This window comes from Arachis hypogaea, chromosome 7 (genome assembly GCF_003086295.3).
Source record: "Arachis hypogaea cultivar Tifrunner chromosome 7, arahy.Tifrunner.gnm2.J5K5, whole genome shotgun sequence".
NCBI lineage: Eukaryota > Viridiplantae > Streptophyta > Magnoliopsida > Fabales > Fabaceae > Arachis > Arachis hypogaea.
This window is the reverse complement of record NC_092042.1, coordinates 15,538,513-15,555,641: the sequence shown is the minus strand read 5'-3', so window position 1 is coordinate 15,555,641 and position 17,129 is coordinate 15,538,513. Positions and strand designations below refer to the sequence as shown.

The window sequence follows — 17,129 nt, the reverse complement described above, 5'->3', positions numbered from 1 at the left end:
AATAGTAAAAAATCATATTTTACTCCCTATCAGTTTTGCTATGTGAATAGTGAACAAGCCACATTAATTTAGTCAAATGTTGACTTCTAATATTCTCTGCCTTGGAGGACAATCCGCAAATGAAGCCAAGAACACAGAATTTTACTACTATCTTACATTTTTCTAACACATTAAAAAATTAATAAAATTAATTTGATCATTTTATGTAATTTTACTACGTTCCTCTTGGAATATAAAATATTAGTTAAATTTAACTTTGTCTAATTGGCTAAGCCAAAATCAAAATCCAAACAATACTAATAATAATAATCAAGGTACCACACTAATTATTTATTGTTGAATTGAATCGCTCTATCTGTTAATCTCAACATCAATCTGATATTGAAAGCAAAATTATTCCAAAATATTGTATGGCTCTATTTTAGGGATGTCAATTAGGCAGGGTGGGGCTCTCTACTCCTCGTTTTCGCTCCCAAATTTGTTCGCTATTTTGGTTTCTGTTTTTCGTTATGGAGGAATATTACTCTCTATCTCCATTTTTCACAGGATCCCATTTTTCGTGGGGACCCCATTCGCCATTTATCTGATAGTTATAACTAATTATTAATTTCCATATGAATAGTTGCAAGTATCCATCCTATACAAAAATAATAAGATTTTATACAGAAAATCTAAACGACAAAATGATGACTTCTTTCAAAATGACGCAGTGGGAGGAATGCAACGGCGAATCAGAGGACAGAATAGTGGACGAGGTGGGAGACGCAGCAACAGAGAAGAAAATGGTCATGACGACATAGTTATGGAAAGGAATGCTGCAAATAAAGAGCATGATGCAGTGAGGGTGATGGCACCGTGAGGTGTGACGATGCGATGAGAAGGGAGAGTGGCGAGGGAGTGGCGAAAGAGAGGTTGGATGGAGTATGGACAGCATTAGGAATCTCTGAATTGAAGAAGAGTTATGCAAATCAGGATTAAGAGTTTTAGGTTTCTATATATATGTGTGTGTGTGTGAAACGACTAAAACACATATATGATAAATAAACTATTAAGAACAATTCAGTAAATTTATAAATTTTGGGGATTAGCGGGATGGGATGGGGATGAACGCAGGAAAATTTTGTCTTCCATCTCTATCCCCCAGAAAAAATTTCCCACAGTCGAATCTCTATTCGCGGCAGTCTTCGCAGGGATTCCCGCATTTTAGAGAATTTTGCCATCCCTACTCTGTTTATGTGATTCCTTGTTAAAACTTAGAAGAAGAACTACTGCTACTATTAATCAACACAAAAATGGCGACCATAATTGAGTTGGTCCCAGAAGAGTATGGATTTGTGGCGATTGTTCTTGTAATATACTGTTTCCTGAACTTGTACATGGTTGCACAAGTGGCCATTGCTCGCACAAGGTACAAAGTTCCGTATCCCACCCTTTATGCTTCTGAATCCCAAAACAAAGATGCTACAGCTAAACTCTTCAACTGCATTCAGGTAATAATTGCGATTAACTAATAATTACCGAAAAATGTTAGGAGGATAATATTTTTTATTAATATAATAAATATGTTTTATTAATATTATTTAACATTTTATTTTATATTATTAAGAGTTAGAATTTTATGTTTAAGATTTAAAATTTAGTATTTAAAATATAAAATGTTAGTCTAATATTGATTAAAAATAATAAATTTTATTAGTCATATAATATCGTTTTAATTATTTTGTCACCTTAAATTATTAAGTGCTTTAGTTAATGTATATTTTTAGGATGAGTATTAAAATTATTATTAATATTTTTTATTTTTAATAAATACATAATAAATGTATTAAGAATTCGAATTTTTTACATTTTTATAAAAAAATTTATTAATAATTTTACATGTGTCTTTGCAAGTACATATTAGTCAAACCCTTTAATTTATACTTTGCTTTTTATTAAAAGAAAAATATATGGATTGAGGATGTAAAAGATTCCACAAAAAGAACAAGAATTCATAGCCTTATTCTCTTAAAATGTCTTATTTAAAAAAAAAATTCAAAAAGCAAATCTTTTTGTGGTGGTCGACCAGTATATTAAAAATTTTTTAATTTTATGAGAAGATGATGTAATTTGCAACATTTTGCAAGATTAATTCTATTTATATACGTGTGCAGTTAATTAATTTGATTTCAGGACGCAACAATTTTTTGAATTTTTTTAGGTCGAAAAACTCAATGCAATTTTTTTTTTTTTGTGAAGTTAATAATTAAGAGTTGTTAGATAATTTGATAAGTTTAATTTGACTAAATTATCATTTCTTAACTACTAATTTTACATAAAAATATCTGCACATGAATTTCAATTACTTATACATAATACCTTCATCGTATTCCATGCAAGTCCAACAATGAATCTAACTTGCAATATTTCAATATCATATATTTATATTTTTACATAAAGATAATTTTATAAGAATAAATACCTTATATTATTTGCGAAATGAGCCCAAAATTATTCCGACAACAAAATATATGACGAATAGAGTTATAGAGATACTAAAGTATAAAGCATACAATTCATACAATGAATAATTAATAATAAAATTCACCAAATTTCGCCATATAATACTTAATATATGTAACTTGCATTTTCATCTCTAAAAAAAATGCAAGGATAATTTTCATATTAATCTTTAGCATAATCCACCAATAAATAAAGAATCTTAGTAAATCATGGTAGAATACGCATTGTAAGGATAAGTTATGTTCAAAATATAATTACAAATTTACAATGTTGCCATTGCCAGCATGCATGGATGACAAAAACTCATAAGGTTGATTTGCTTCTTTGCTTCTTGATCACAAGTTCAAAACTCAACAAAAGTCTTTAGGGATGGCATGTTCCATGGCATTGCATGTCTTCACGTTTTGATTTTATACATCAACCTTGGTTTATGTGCTCTGCCCAAAGAGAACCTCACAAAAATTACAATCTACAATTATAAAATAAACAACAGAAAAATACAATGTGTTCTCTCTCTGTTTTTTATATTAATTTCTTACATTTTTTAACAACAATATAAGATCTACAAAAATATGCTAATTCAATGCAATACAAAATACTACCAAAATATGTTCTAATTAATTTTGTCCAGGCATAAGTAGTAATAATTAAATTTAATATGAGCCCATGTTGATAACTAACATATAATGATATACATTAATTTATATTCAAATGAACATACATATAAAGTTAGCAAGTTATAAGATTCCACATACCTAAAGGAAGTAGAAGCTGTATTAGAATTGTCCCATAAACTTAGTTTCTTGAATGGTGCCTCCAGTGAATCAAGTTCAAGGTCCCACAAGGAATTCTCAATGGCCTGAGCCAGTTTCTCATCCTCATAAGCATTGTGGAAGCACTTTCTTTCCTTAGCATCAAGAACCAGTTCCCTCCAAACACTGTTACGGTTTATCAAAGTTGATGCATTTCCTAATATCCAAAGGCAATATCTGTGCATAAAACCAAACCAAAGTTTTTCAATAAAAAATAACTAAATCTCACCATTTAGAGCATGATCATAACATATATCCACAATAAAAAATGCTATTTGTATACCAAAATCAGCCACTAAAATCAACCACCAATATATTTGTGTATAAATACATGTGTGAATTAATTTTTATTTTCAATGTATATTTATATTCTAACATGTATTTTATACTTGTGGCTGACTTTAGTGGCTGATTTTGGTGTACACGTAGTATAATCGATCTATATTATATAATAGATTCAAGTAGGTACATTTTTCTTAGAGTATGAAATCTTAAAATACAAAAATGCACTTAATTAATAAAGTTGATTATTTCTCTATCACTCCTATATTTTGAACTTCTAATGATATTTTTAGTTATATAATAGAATTTAATTTCGACACACTGTAGTATAAAATAATTTTACACGTAGTTCCAATCAAAAAACATCATGTCAGCAAAAACAACTATGTTTTACATTGATCGTATGAATAATTATCCAAAATAAAGAATGTGATTTGACAACTGCGTAAAAACATTTTATACTGTCAGTGTATCAAAATTAAACCATGTATACTAACAATAAAAGTAATTAAATAAAATATCACCAAATATACAAATTTTATATAAGTAGCATACCTAGCCCTTGTCAATGCCACATTTGTTCTTTGTCTATTTGAAAGAAAACCAATATTTCCAACACCATTGGATCTCACAGTTGATATTATAATTATGTCTTCTTCACCACCTTGAAAACCATCAACAGAACGAACACTCACAGAGAAGTTAGGATCACTGTCTGAAATATATTGCTTTATGGTCTTCTGGATTTCATGTACTTGACCATTGTATGGAGATATGATTCCTATGCTAACTTTCTTTCTTCTTGTCAAACATTCTGGCAAGAGAGGGAAAAGAAATAATATCATATATATATATATATATATATATATATATATATATATATATATATATATATATATCTCATATTAGGTTTAACTATGTTTTTATTCCCTATAATTGTGTGTTTAAATGTTTCAAAATTATTTTGGTCCCATTAAAAGTTTTGCTTGGTGTTGGTTTCTCATTTTTCTATAGGTAAGTTCCTTGGTTCCTATCATCTAAACTTCATATTAAATTAAGATATTATAAATATTCAAGAAAATTTAGGAAATATTGGTATAGATAAAAAATAATGTTCTTGATATTTGAATGAACTAAATAAATATTTTAAAATAGAGTAATAACTAAGAGTTTTAATCCAATCTCTTAATTATCCTCCTAATACTTAAATGAGTAAAAATTCAAATATATATCTTATTTTTTGAAAACATCAAGCCTTTTTATTTAGAAATTAGGAAGAAAATTAAAAGGATTGGTTAGAACTCTAATTATTTTTCTTTAAAATATCTATAATTTCTAATGACATGGTAAGTAACACTAAACACAGTTTAAGAAAAAAGAGGTACCAAGATCATGGCAAAAGTTTTATAGAGACTAAAAATTTATAGGGACTAAAGGATATTCAAGCTTAATTACAAATGATGAGAAAGATAAACTAAACTAACCTTTTCTAAGGCTTTGAATAATCTGTGAGACAGCAGCAGCCTCAGCAATGTTCTTCAAACTATGATCATGATTAGACTGCTCTTTACCCCTTGATATGTTGATGAAAGAGTAGGAGCCATACATTTTCCCTTTAAGGAATTGTTTATTGTAGCTTGTTAATTTGACAATGGATGCATCAGCAAGTTGCTTATCATAGAACTCTTCACTTGGGAATTTGCTAATTGATGGATGCATCCTATACTGAATATTAAGCATGTGCCTCTCTTTTCCCAACAATACCAATCTCTCAAACAAACTTCTTCCAAATTCAGCCTTCTCAGCTATCTAAAATTTGATCAATTAACATATTAGATAATGATCTTCAATAATAAACAAAATTCAAAACAACTAAGTTACTAAATCAAAGTAGGAGTATCTACTAGAATATTTAAAAGGATTAAACAAGAAAAACTACTTGGTTAGGGTGTATATGGTAATCAAGTAAACAACTATTTTTCCCTATATTTTAGTGCTTGAGCAACCAAAGTACCTTGCTTTTAACCAATGCAGGAAGCTGTCTTTCATCACCTATGAGAACAGCATGTTGAAGACCAGGAAGTTGCAATGGAATTGCTGATTCACATTCTCTCAGCTGTGCTGCTTCATCAATAACTACAAACCGGAACATTTCCCCTTCTTGAGTATGCAGTTTAGAAGAACTTGATGCAGTACAAAATACTAAGCATGCTTTCTCAATGCAAAACATTGACATGCCAACTTTGCTTGTGATCCAAGGAAGCGAAATTGAACGTGATAGTGAACTTAGTATGCTTTGTAGGCTTTTCCCATCTTCACATTGATGAAAGTCATGTTTGAACTTGGTATTCCGCAGCGAAGTTTCCAGAGATTTCAACAAATCCAGAGCAATGAACATTTTCTTTACCACTTTGAATGAAATCATAGATGTTGGTAGGTGAGTATACAAGGCTTTCATGAACAACTTGAGCCTACCTCCAATGTTACTGAACCTTTGCTTCACAAATTGCTCCATTGTCATACCAGCAGCACTCATCTTTTTATCTTCAACATACAAATTGTAAGATTCTACAACCCCATTGAATTTCTTCTCAACAAATTGCTCAAATGTCAAAAGGTTAGAACTCTTCACTTTTCTCTCGTATGAAGAATATGCACGTTTTACATTGCTGTTACTTTTCTTAGCAAATTCTTCCAATGACATTAGATCCTCCTTATCATTCAGTTCACACCTATATTGTTGATTGGGGTTCTTCAGTAACTTGACCATAAGTTCCAAGTGATGTTTCCACCCGGTTAATGGCATAAAACACTTTAAAAGCTCTTCCACTCTATAATCAAGAAACACATCTTCAAGACCGGGAAAATTGTCCACTTTCATTCTGTTTTTGTTGCCAAATAGCAAAATGTTACCAAGGCCATAAGTATCAAACTTCTGTGACTGCTTAAACAAACTATGCAGGCGAGACGCCACGGTCAACACTGCATTATTAGTTGGAGCACATGTCAATGTTCTGATCTTCGACCGGAGCAATGAATATAACAAGCAAGCAACAGTCTTTGTTTTGCCGGTTCCCGGGGGACCCCATATAAGTTTAACATTACGACTGTGATGGCATTTGCTCATAGCAACACAGCTTAGAACAGAATCTCTTTGAGATTCATTCAGATTCTGAGCACGGATTATGCTTTGTGCTAAAGATTGAGCTGGAGACAGAGTCATGTTTTCTCCAGAACAGCAAATCTGACAGACTTCTTCAATCTGTAAAATATGGTATAAGGATTGGAAATAAAAATAAGAAATCAAATAGATTCAACAAAATTAGCAGCATATCGAAATCAGAGATCAATGCATGAACATTTATAAAATAAGTCTCATGTAGAAAATGTTTCCATTTGCAGCTAGCATCAATATGCTTTTTAAATAACACTTAACTTACATTTGAATTAGGCTCATGCTGCAGAACTTTTTCAATAATGTTTATCTTTTCATCAACATTCAGTGCTCGCCAAATGCGAATATTTGTGGTCATGTTCAACAGATATACAACATAGAGCTTTTCTGTTTTGTTAATATTCCCGGTAAGTACAGAATCCAAATCCAAGCATTTAGATGAAAGTACTTCAATCTCATCAGTAAATTCATCTTCTGATCCACAAATATAAGCAATATGGTATTGCATTTTAGGCCTGTTCAAGTCATATATCCCTTTTGGTCTAACATCTGTGAAAGCAACAATGTCTCCAAATTCAGGTTCATATTTCCCAACATTTTGAACTTCTTCAGTGACCTTCTTTACTCTCATTTTATAGAACAAGGCCTTGGGAGGTTTGAAGTCCTTGGACCTTTGAATCGTCATGACCTCACAAAATGGAGCTTGAGAAACACCTTCTATTCCCGAGCACAGATCACTGTGAGTTTCCTCAATCAGTGGGAAAATAAATGAGTTCAAGTACTCTTTTGTTGAGGAGAATGAGAGTGGAATCTTCTGAACCTGTGAAGAAAAACATTTTATCTCCTAGAAGATCAAAATGGTATAGAAAGTGCAACCAATATAGATAATAAGATTAACATCATTTGAGGCATAATATATAACTATTATATTACAAAGTTATAGTGCTTCCCTTCTTGCTAAGAAATTTCATTATCTACTTACAGCAGAAAAGCAATGCTTGTATTAATCTTTTTGAAGAGAAGTTGAAATTAAGAATACAATTAGTTTGCAAATTTGTGACTAAAAATACACAAGCAACTTTGTACGTATGAAGAACAGCACTCTTTCAATTCTACATTTTGTTTCCTCACTCTGTTAAAAATTTAAAAACAGAACAAAAACAGAAAACTTACTAGGATAAATAAAAAGAATAATATAAGAATATCAAAGGCTAAAGAATATTGAACATAAAACAATAATAATAAAAAAAAGACCTTGTCTTTGTAGAGCTTGTGGTTGAGAACATCATGGAGAGTCCATGAGAACATAATATCCAACAAGCTTTGATGCTTATAATTTTTCTGTGTGCTTGTTGAAGTCTCCTCCATCCTTGATCCTTTTTTTTTTCTCTCTCTGAATTCTAAATGACACAAATAAAGAATGAGTCACAAATTTTCTCTTTATTTTGTTGACGTATATAGCAGTCAGCCAGTCACTATAACTGAAGGAAACTGAACCGTCGACGATAAAAAACTTCAAACCACATTAGTAAATAGGAGTAGTGAAGGATAATTAGCTGCAGTAAATACTAAATAGGAACAAAAAGGTAAACCCTAAATGAGTAAATGAAACTTTCATCGGCAATTGATTAGTTTACACTATGTTTACAAAGATTTGCGCGCATCAAGTACATAATTTGTATTTATATTTATTATAGTTTATACATAAAAATTTAAAGGTTTTTAACGGCTTAAAAAAGAGAGTTTAAATCTATGACTTCTTTTTATGCTTTAAAATTTAAGCAATAAATTAAATTTTGCAACTTTGGATTGACGGTATCTGCAAAATTGATTATGCATGAGAAAATTTATCTTTGTTTTATAATGAATGAATAAAAAACATAGTGCAGTGGATAAAAGAACACAATTATGGGTGGAAAATTTTAAAAATAATTTTTTTGAGTTTTGACTTATGAAAAGGAATTTAAATCCTTTAAATTTTAAATTTTCATTTTAGAGGATAAAGTATGATCTTTCACTTTTTGAATGATTTTTTTCATATTTTCTCTTGATCCCACCTATGAAATAAATTGTGAGAGTTCACAATTTACTCTTTAAAATAAAATTTAAAATTTAGAGGATCTAAATCCTATGAAAAGTAGTAGTATTAATGTCTAGTACAATTTTCAAAACCAAATTGCACTTTTTAAGAAGCTATTTAGGAGTTTATAGAGAAATTAAAAAAAAATGACTTCTCTCATAATATTACTACTTTTTATCACATTTCTATAAAATAAGCAATTTTAGAACTAAAAATCTAAATATAAAATAACTTATTTATAAGCTACTTTTAACATAGTCATTTATTGTTTAATCTATTTTTTCAAAAAAATGATAATTAAGCTATTTACCCAAACTGGACCTATATATTCTGTTTCAACCATTTTGTATAATGTGATGTATATTCAATCTCCACCACAACAATGATAGAATTTCTACTATATTTTCAATAATTACAATCACCAATTTTTTAGAATTCTTTCTAATCCTATACAGGACAAATTAAATTTCTAACCAAACTTGATTTGGTTAGATTCACTCTCTAGACTCTCAATATTAAGTTCTCACTCAATTTAGCAAGAAAATCTCTCAGGATAATTACAAAAGAGATTGACATATTTTTAACTTTCTTTCAAGCTAACTCTCTTTATATTTTTTAATAGTTTTTCTAAATCCTTATATTTATGTCTTTTTTATTAATTAAAACAAAGAAAGATAAAATTAAAAAACCAAAATATTCAATAAAAAAAATATGAAAGAGAAGAAATAAAACAATTTGAAAGCTATAAAAATAACAGATTTTAAAATTCTCAATTGTTGTCTTCTATTTTAACAAAATACTTTTTTTAGTATAGGTGTATTACTTCTAAAACTTTAAGATTTCACTAGTGGTACTAGGTTAATTCATAATTTTAGGTTTTTTCTCGTTATCTCAATTTTTGGCTAATTACTTCTTTTTATATGGGATAATGTCTCCAAAACTTAAACGTGTCCAAAAAATCAACTTCTTAAATATTGAACCAATTGAAATTTTCTTCTTTTCCCAAAAAATCTGAGTAGAAACAGGATAGATGCAACATAATAGAGTAGCATAAAATTGCTAAGGAGATGAGCAGTAATAGTAACGAAGTCAAGGTCATAAAGCCTATAATGTACTTGCTAAATCAACACTCTTAATTTTAAGCTTTGGCCCGTAAATTTCATATCTAACTCTTGATAAAAATCAGAAACAATGGCCATCATTTTTTTTTTTAAATGGTGTTTCTTTTTTAAAGTAGTTTCAATAAGATATTATTTGTACATAAAAATAATAAATTAACTTTACCTTTTTCTTCTGAACAGCCATGACTTAAAGATTTAATTTTGACTCAATTGATTTGACTTAACTTCTACTATCTCACTTTTTCTTTTTCTTTCTTTCTCTTTGATGTATAATAAAAAAGTTAACCAATTTTTTCTTTATTCTTTTTTGTTTGGATCAAGATATCTATTAGGCCAAAAGTCCAATAACTAATTTATCGGATACTGCAAAAACACTAAATGGGTGACCCCCAAACAAGTAAACTCAATTCCCATAAAAAATATATACATCAAATAAATTTTTGGACTTTTAAACCCACCTAAAAACATATTTTTGTCATTATTAATAATTAAATTATTTCTCAAACTCAACAAAATTAACACAATTTGTAACTCCATTCATAATTGTTAGAACCGAACTTATGATCAAACTGGTCAGACTATTAGGTTATTAAGTCAATGGTTCAACTAGTAGATCACTGGTTGAACCAGTTGATCCGATCCTATATAAATAAAAAATAATAAATAATAAAAAATTTAAAATTAAAATTTAAAATATATATTTTCACTAACATTTTAAGAATATCTAGCTATTTTAAAACAATATGGAACAGAAACAATAAGTATTTTGTTAATTTTACTTTATCATAAATATTTTTATTTTGTTTTTATATTAAAATAACTATTTTTTTAAATTTTAATAATTTATTAATTAGTTCATATTTATTATACTATTATATACTACAAGTATTTATTAAAATATAATATTAATAGATATTATATAATTATGAAAAGAAAAATAAGTAAGTTTATAATTATTGTTAAATAAAAATATAATTAATTTAAGAATAAGTGAGTTTATAACTAAAATTAAAATAAATTAAATAGAAGTAAACTATTTGATGAAAGATATTTATATGTATTATAATTTGCATATATATTAACAAGAAAAATGATAGCGAGATGAATGATATCTCTTTTATTGAGGAGACGAATTTGACTAATCTAATTCTTTGTTTTATATGGTCTAAGTATCGGACTAAATTCGTATAAGATCTAGTTCATTAGTTTTTTGGTCAAATTAATCGGTCATCTAATTTTAATAACTATATATCTATCTATGAATTTATATATATGAATTAATAAAATTTATTTATTAAGAATAATTTAATATTTGTATCGAATAAATGTTGATTCAAATCGTCAAAAACCTTTGTTTTAAAGGTTGTTTCTGATTAAAAAAAAAAAAAACTATGAAATGGTATTGGTTATTTACATGGAGTGAAAATGTGAAATGCATTGGTCACTCCTAACACAAAGATGAAAAAGTAGCAAAGGTTGACGCCAAGTCAATGGCAAGTTATTTAGGCTGGTCTCTTTCTCATGCATTGTTGTTTAGATTCTTTAATTGGTGGGAACATGAATGTGTATCAAAGACGAGAGAAAACAAAGAAACTTAAAGGGTAAGCAGATGACTAAAAAATAAAAATAGTGAAAGGGATTTGTTTTTTTCTTTTTCTCTTTCTGCAACATAGGACACTTTTAAACTTTAAATTCTAAAGTAAAATATGGGATAAAATTGACAATTCACCTCTATAATTTAATTTAAAAAATATAAAAAATCAAATTTTAATTAACCAATATTAATTAATATTAGAATTTATATTTATAATTTAAAATTTAGAATTATATGTTTATAATTTAAAATATAAAATTTAAGATTAATGAAATAATTCTAAAAAAATTGTTGATTTTGATCGAAAAAAGTAGTTAACTTGCATTACTTTTTATTTTAATAACATTGAAAATAGAATCTAAAAAACTAATAAAGTTGACTAAATATTGATTGAAAAATATTACTTTTTATTTTTTTTAAATAAATACTTATATAAGGAGAAGAGATGCCTTAGGAAAGAAGGTAAACTAATAGAGTTGACTAAATATTGATTGAAAAATATTACTTTTTATTTTTTTTTAAATAAATACTTATATAAGGAGAAGAGATGCCTTGGGAAAGAAGGTTCGACTAGGATGTGAGCTTTTGCAATAAGATAAGAATAATTATCAATAATAAAATAATATATACACTAAAAATCAATTACGAATTATGTCTTAGTGCATATGTTAATATTAATAAAAATTTTAAAACTTTAATTTTAATAAATTTATTAAAAATTAATTTTTATATAAGTTTTTTTAGTTGGTATGTTTAACATATATATTTAGGTATATATTAACTAAATCCAACATTTTATTATATTACTATATATAAGTTGAATTACTTGTCTATTGTAGCTTTATTTATTTAGTGTATATAATTAATAGTCAATTTTGTTCTTGCAAGTGTGCTCGATCTCCATTTTCGTTTCTGAAAGTCAAAATTAATAAAAAAATCCTCGAAAGATACTCGTGTTGATCACGTTCGTCCTTCCGTCTTCTCGGTTGATGAGATGGCAAACGGTCGCTTACGTGGCCCGTTAACTGCCAACTTGGCAGTGAAGTAGGACGACGTCGTTTTGGTTGAGTGAGCCAGTAGCGTTGAAACGTCGCCGTATTATCTTCTGAAGAAGTTTTGAAACGTTGCGATGCCTTACCCCTGTCTCATATCAACCATCGTTGTGTCTTTCACTCCAAAATGTGTCGTCTCCCACAAGGTATGCCCTAAGCATTTGACCGAAGCTCTGCACCACCCCGACAAGGATCGTTAGTGCTGCTCGACGATTACAGTGGAAAGGCTTTGGCCGTTGAATGCAGAGTAGATGTTATACTGGAGCAGCATTGGTAGTAAAAGAAGGCATTGAGACGTTGAGAGGTAAAGATTGAACTCATAATATGATTTCTTAGTTATTCTGTGATGTGTGTATTGTTACTGTGGTGGTGTTAATGTTCATCTGATTTAGGGTTTATTATTGTTGTTTTAGCATTTTTGTGTGTGAGGTTGTGTTACTTTGTATGGCTCTGTGACAGTAGTCAGTGATGTTTGAATTTAGTGATGGTTCTGTTGCATGTTTTTTTTTTGGGTTAAAGGTTGATTGGTACCAACTGGGTGTAGTATGTGGTGATTGATACAGAGCAGTTGTTGCTGGTCATGTTTGTTTATGATGTTTTCGTGTTTGTCATTGTAGATGGAGGGTCCTCCCATGACCTTTGTTTTTCACCATGGTGGGTTGTTTAGGACGGGTGAGGATGGAGACATGGTTTATGAACCTGATAATACAGAGGTATTGATGGGTGTTGAGAAAGACACACTTGATGTGTTTTTTGTAAGGGGTTACTATAAGGAGCTGGGATACATTGAGGCTGGTAATTGTTGGTGGAAAGTTCCAAGAGTTCTGATTCCATCTGGGTTGAAGAAGTTGGTGACAGATGTTAACTTGATTGCAATGTGCAAGGATTGTAGGAGGAACCACCATTTGATCAACCTATACTTTGAGGACTGCATCTCACAGCCCTGTGTAGTGGACAATATAGGGGAAGGTGTAGCTCTTCTGGAAGCAGGAACTAGTAAGAAGAAAAAGTTCAGTTCCCAGGCCAAGATGCACCACTCCCAACCTGTGAAAACTCCCATAGTGAACCACCCTCAGCCGAAGAAACCAATCTCTGAGCCCACTAAGGCAGCCTCACAGCCCAGTAGGCCCAAAGCTCAGCCCAGTAAGCCCAATTCTCAGCCCACAAAGCCAGCCTCACAGCCTATTAAGCCCAAGAAGCCTTATTCTCAACCCACCAAACCAACACATCATGCCTCAAAGACCACCTCTCAGCCCATAAAGACTCCCTTGCAGTCAACAAAACTCCACCATCAACAAACCAAAACCAACAATCAAGGGAAGACAGCCCCACATCAAAACATCCTCTCAACCAGCCAAGAACCCAGATAGTGATAACAAGAAAGGAAATACCAGTGCATGCAGAGTAACAAGATCCGGAAGAACTGTAAGCGAAGGTCCCATCCAGGATGAAGATTCTGACTCTCATGACTCGTATGAGAGTACTGAAGATGAGTTGCACAAGCCTCCGAAAGTTCTAGGAGACAATTTATACAGCAGTGAAAGTGATAGTGAGAGTGGAAAAGGTTCACAAAGAAAGCAAAAGCAAGCTGAAGCAAAGGAGAAGCATAGGCCTCCTAAGTCTAGACTAGTGGATAAAGAAATTGACACTGATAACTCAAGTTATGAAGGTTTTGAAGATGAAGAAAGCTCTGAATCTGGTAAGCTCTCAATCTGGATTGCTACTGTTTTAATATTTCACTTGGCCAAATTTTAATGTCTTGCTTGTTATGATTTGGTAGATGCAGAGGAAGATGATGATGATCTTGGAAGTTTGTCAGATCTTGACTCATGGTATTCAGAGGATTCTGGGAAGGAGTTAGACTCTGATGAGGACACACCAACTGTTTATCCCAATATAATGAAAAAACCAAATTTGGAAACCTGAAGTTTGAGGTTAGTATGACTTTCAAATCAAAAGCTGAATTTATACAAGCTGCTAGGGATTACCCTATCCAGTGGGGCAAAAATATATTATTTACCAAGAATGATAGAGTTAGGGTTAGAGCTGTTTGTAAGTCAAATGATTGTCCATGGGTGGTTTATTGTGCTTGTAACAGTAAAGACTTGTCTTGGCAAATTAAAACGCTAGTTGATAATCACACCTGCCTTAGAAAGAGGAAAAACAGGGCTGCAACCCAAACCTGGACACTTAGCAAGCTAGTACCTAAGCTTAGAAGGCACCCAACTATGAAGCATCGAGAGGTGTATGATTGGTTTGTCCGAAAGTGTAATGTGTACCTCAATAGCACATGCATCACCAGGGCACTAAAAGCTGCTAGAAAAATTGTAGAGGGTGATGAGATAGCCTAGTATGGTTTGGTGTGGGATTATGCAAACGAGTTACTTACTAGCAATCCAGGATCCAGAGTGCAAGTTGGTGTGATCCCTATGCCTGAGAGTCCTCCACTATTTGATCGGTTCTATGTCTGTCTTGATGCTTGCAAGCGGGGGTTTAAGGCGGGTTGTAGACCTCTAATTGGACTAGATGGAGCATTTCTGAAGACACTACACGGAGGACAAATTCTTACTTCTTGTGGACAAGATGCTAACAATCACATCTTTGTGATTGCCTATGCAATTGTCAGTGTGAAAAACAATGATAATTGGCAATGGTTTCTTGAACTGCTTCACAGTGATCTAGGTGACTATAGAGAGCACAAATGGTGCTTCATCTCAGATATGCAGAAGGTAATCATTTCTGTAAGGACTAATTTGATTTACTTAATATTCATTGAAGGACTAGTTTGATTTAATGAATTCAATGTTGAGGACTGAAATGATTTAATATCTTTTCGTGTTTTGTCTTTTGGTGCAGGGTTTAGTCCCTGCTGTTTAGGAAGTTTTTCCAAGAGTTCACCACCGCTTCTGTGTGTGGTATTTGTGGCGCAATTTCTCGAAACAGTGGGGTAGTTGTGAGTTAAAAGACCTTGTGTGGGAATGTGCAAGGTCAAGGACAACACCTGAGTTTGAGAGAAACATGAAGAGAGTTAAGTTGATCAACGAGAAAGCTTAGCGGTATCTTGATAAATGGCCAAAAGAGGCATGGGCGAAGGCGCATTTCAGTGAGACTCTGAAAGTGGATAACATATGCAACAATGCCTGCGAGTCATTCAATGCAAAGATCAAACACGAAAGGAGTAAGCCTATCCTGACCCTAGCTGAGGAAGTTAGGAGAATCATCATGAAGAGTCTGGTTGATAACAGAAAGAAGTTGTAGAACTACCAAGGAAATCTCCCTCCTGTTCAGCAAAGTAGGTTGGAAGCTATGACAGTGTTGTCCCGCCATTGGGCTCCTCAGTGGTGTGGTGATGAAAAAGAGGAGTTGTACGAAGTACATGGCTGGCCGACGAATATGGTGGTTGACCTGGGCAAGCACACATGCACCTGCAGGTTTTGGTAACTTACAGGTAACAACTTTCTTCCCTTACTTAATTAACAATGTCTTCACTCATGATAGTATCTTTACTCTATGAATTTGTTTGGCTTGAAAGGAATGTCGTGTATGCATGTAATATCGGCAATACAAGATAAGAATGACAAGAGACCTGAAGAATATTGCCATGAGTGGTTAAAGATGGAAGTCTATAAGCGTGCCTACTGTTTTAATGTCAATCCGGTTAAGGGGCAGGATCTATGGGAAAAAATGCCACATCCAGCACCAGTCCCACCCCAAGTGAAGCCTAAACCTAGGAGGCCAACAAAGAAGTGAATAAGGGACAAAGAAGAACAACTGAGTGGGTCAAAGACAAAAATGAGAAGAAAATACAACCCAATCCGGTGCATGTACTGCGGTGAGGTTGGACACAACAAAAGAGGGTGCGCAAAGAAAAAGGCTGTGGATGCTGAGGAACATGCCAAGCAGATGCATCTACAATTGGCAGTTGTTACCGCTGGTCTAGAAGGTGCTGAACCTGAAGTAAATGCTGCCCCTACTGATACTGATATTGGTACAGAAGCTGAGGCACCTATGCCTTCACTTCCATCACCCACTCAGGCTGACTCAGAGAGTGACAGCAGTGACTCGAAATGCATCCCACCAACCCAACAGTCCCTAAATGTAGTATCATCTATCATCACTCATAAAAAAATTTGAATGTAGCCTAATCATGTCAGAAACTCATTTGGTACTGGATCATACAGGATCAATTGTTTGGTAGGCCAGCTAAGTTGCAAGTCATCAAAAGAAAAGTAAGGTTAATGTCCTCCCTTAAGCATGTTGTAACTGGATCTGTGGTTGTTTCTGCTGAGACCATTAAGGGGACAAGTTTTGGAACTGCTAAGCGGCTGAAAATATTCATGACCTTTGTGCCTACTCCAGGCTTCAAGGCTCCAAGGAAGACTGATGACAAAGTTTGATTTGTTAGGAATGTGTAGTTGTTGACTCATTTTGTGTATGAAACAACATTCTGTTTGTTGCTTTTGTGTGTGGTAATTTAGTCTCTGGACAATGTATTTGTCAGTTAAGAACCA

The 17,129-nt window shown here is 31.9% G+C and overlaps 2 protein-coding genes across 2 annotated transcripts; one reads left to right on the top strand and one right to left on the bottom strand.

Annotated features, from left to right (window-relative positions):
* Positions 1-2,613: 2,613 nt before the first annotated feature.
* Positions 2,614-8,419, bottom strand: LOC112702614 (uncharacterized). Its single transcript, XM_025753732.3, has 7 exons — positions 8,026-8,419; positions 7,037-7,591; positions 5,611-6,858; positions 5,081-5,405; positions 4,152-4,410; positions 3,258-3,491; positions 2,614-2,939 (listed from the first exon to the last, which is right to left on the bottom strand). Exons 1-7 carry the CDS (start codon positions 8,137-8,139, stop codon positions 2,900-2,902), a joined length of 2,775 nt encoding a protein of 924 aa, XP_025609517.1. The 5' UTR covers positions 8,140-8,419; the 3' UTR covers positions 2,614-2,899.
* Positions 8,420-15,047: 6,628 nt separating this feature from the next.
* On the top strand, positions 15,048-15,672 carry LOC140174296 (uncharacterized). The gene is made up of 2 exons (XM_072198718.1): positions 15,048-15,347; positions 15,562-15,672. Exons 1-2 carry the CDS (start codon positions 15,048-15,050, stop codon positions 15,670-15,672), a joined length of 411 nt encoding a protein of 136 aa, XP_072054819.1.
* The last annotated feature ends 1,457 nt before the right edge of the window (positions 15,673-17,129 follow it).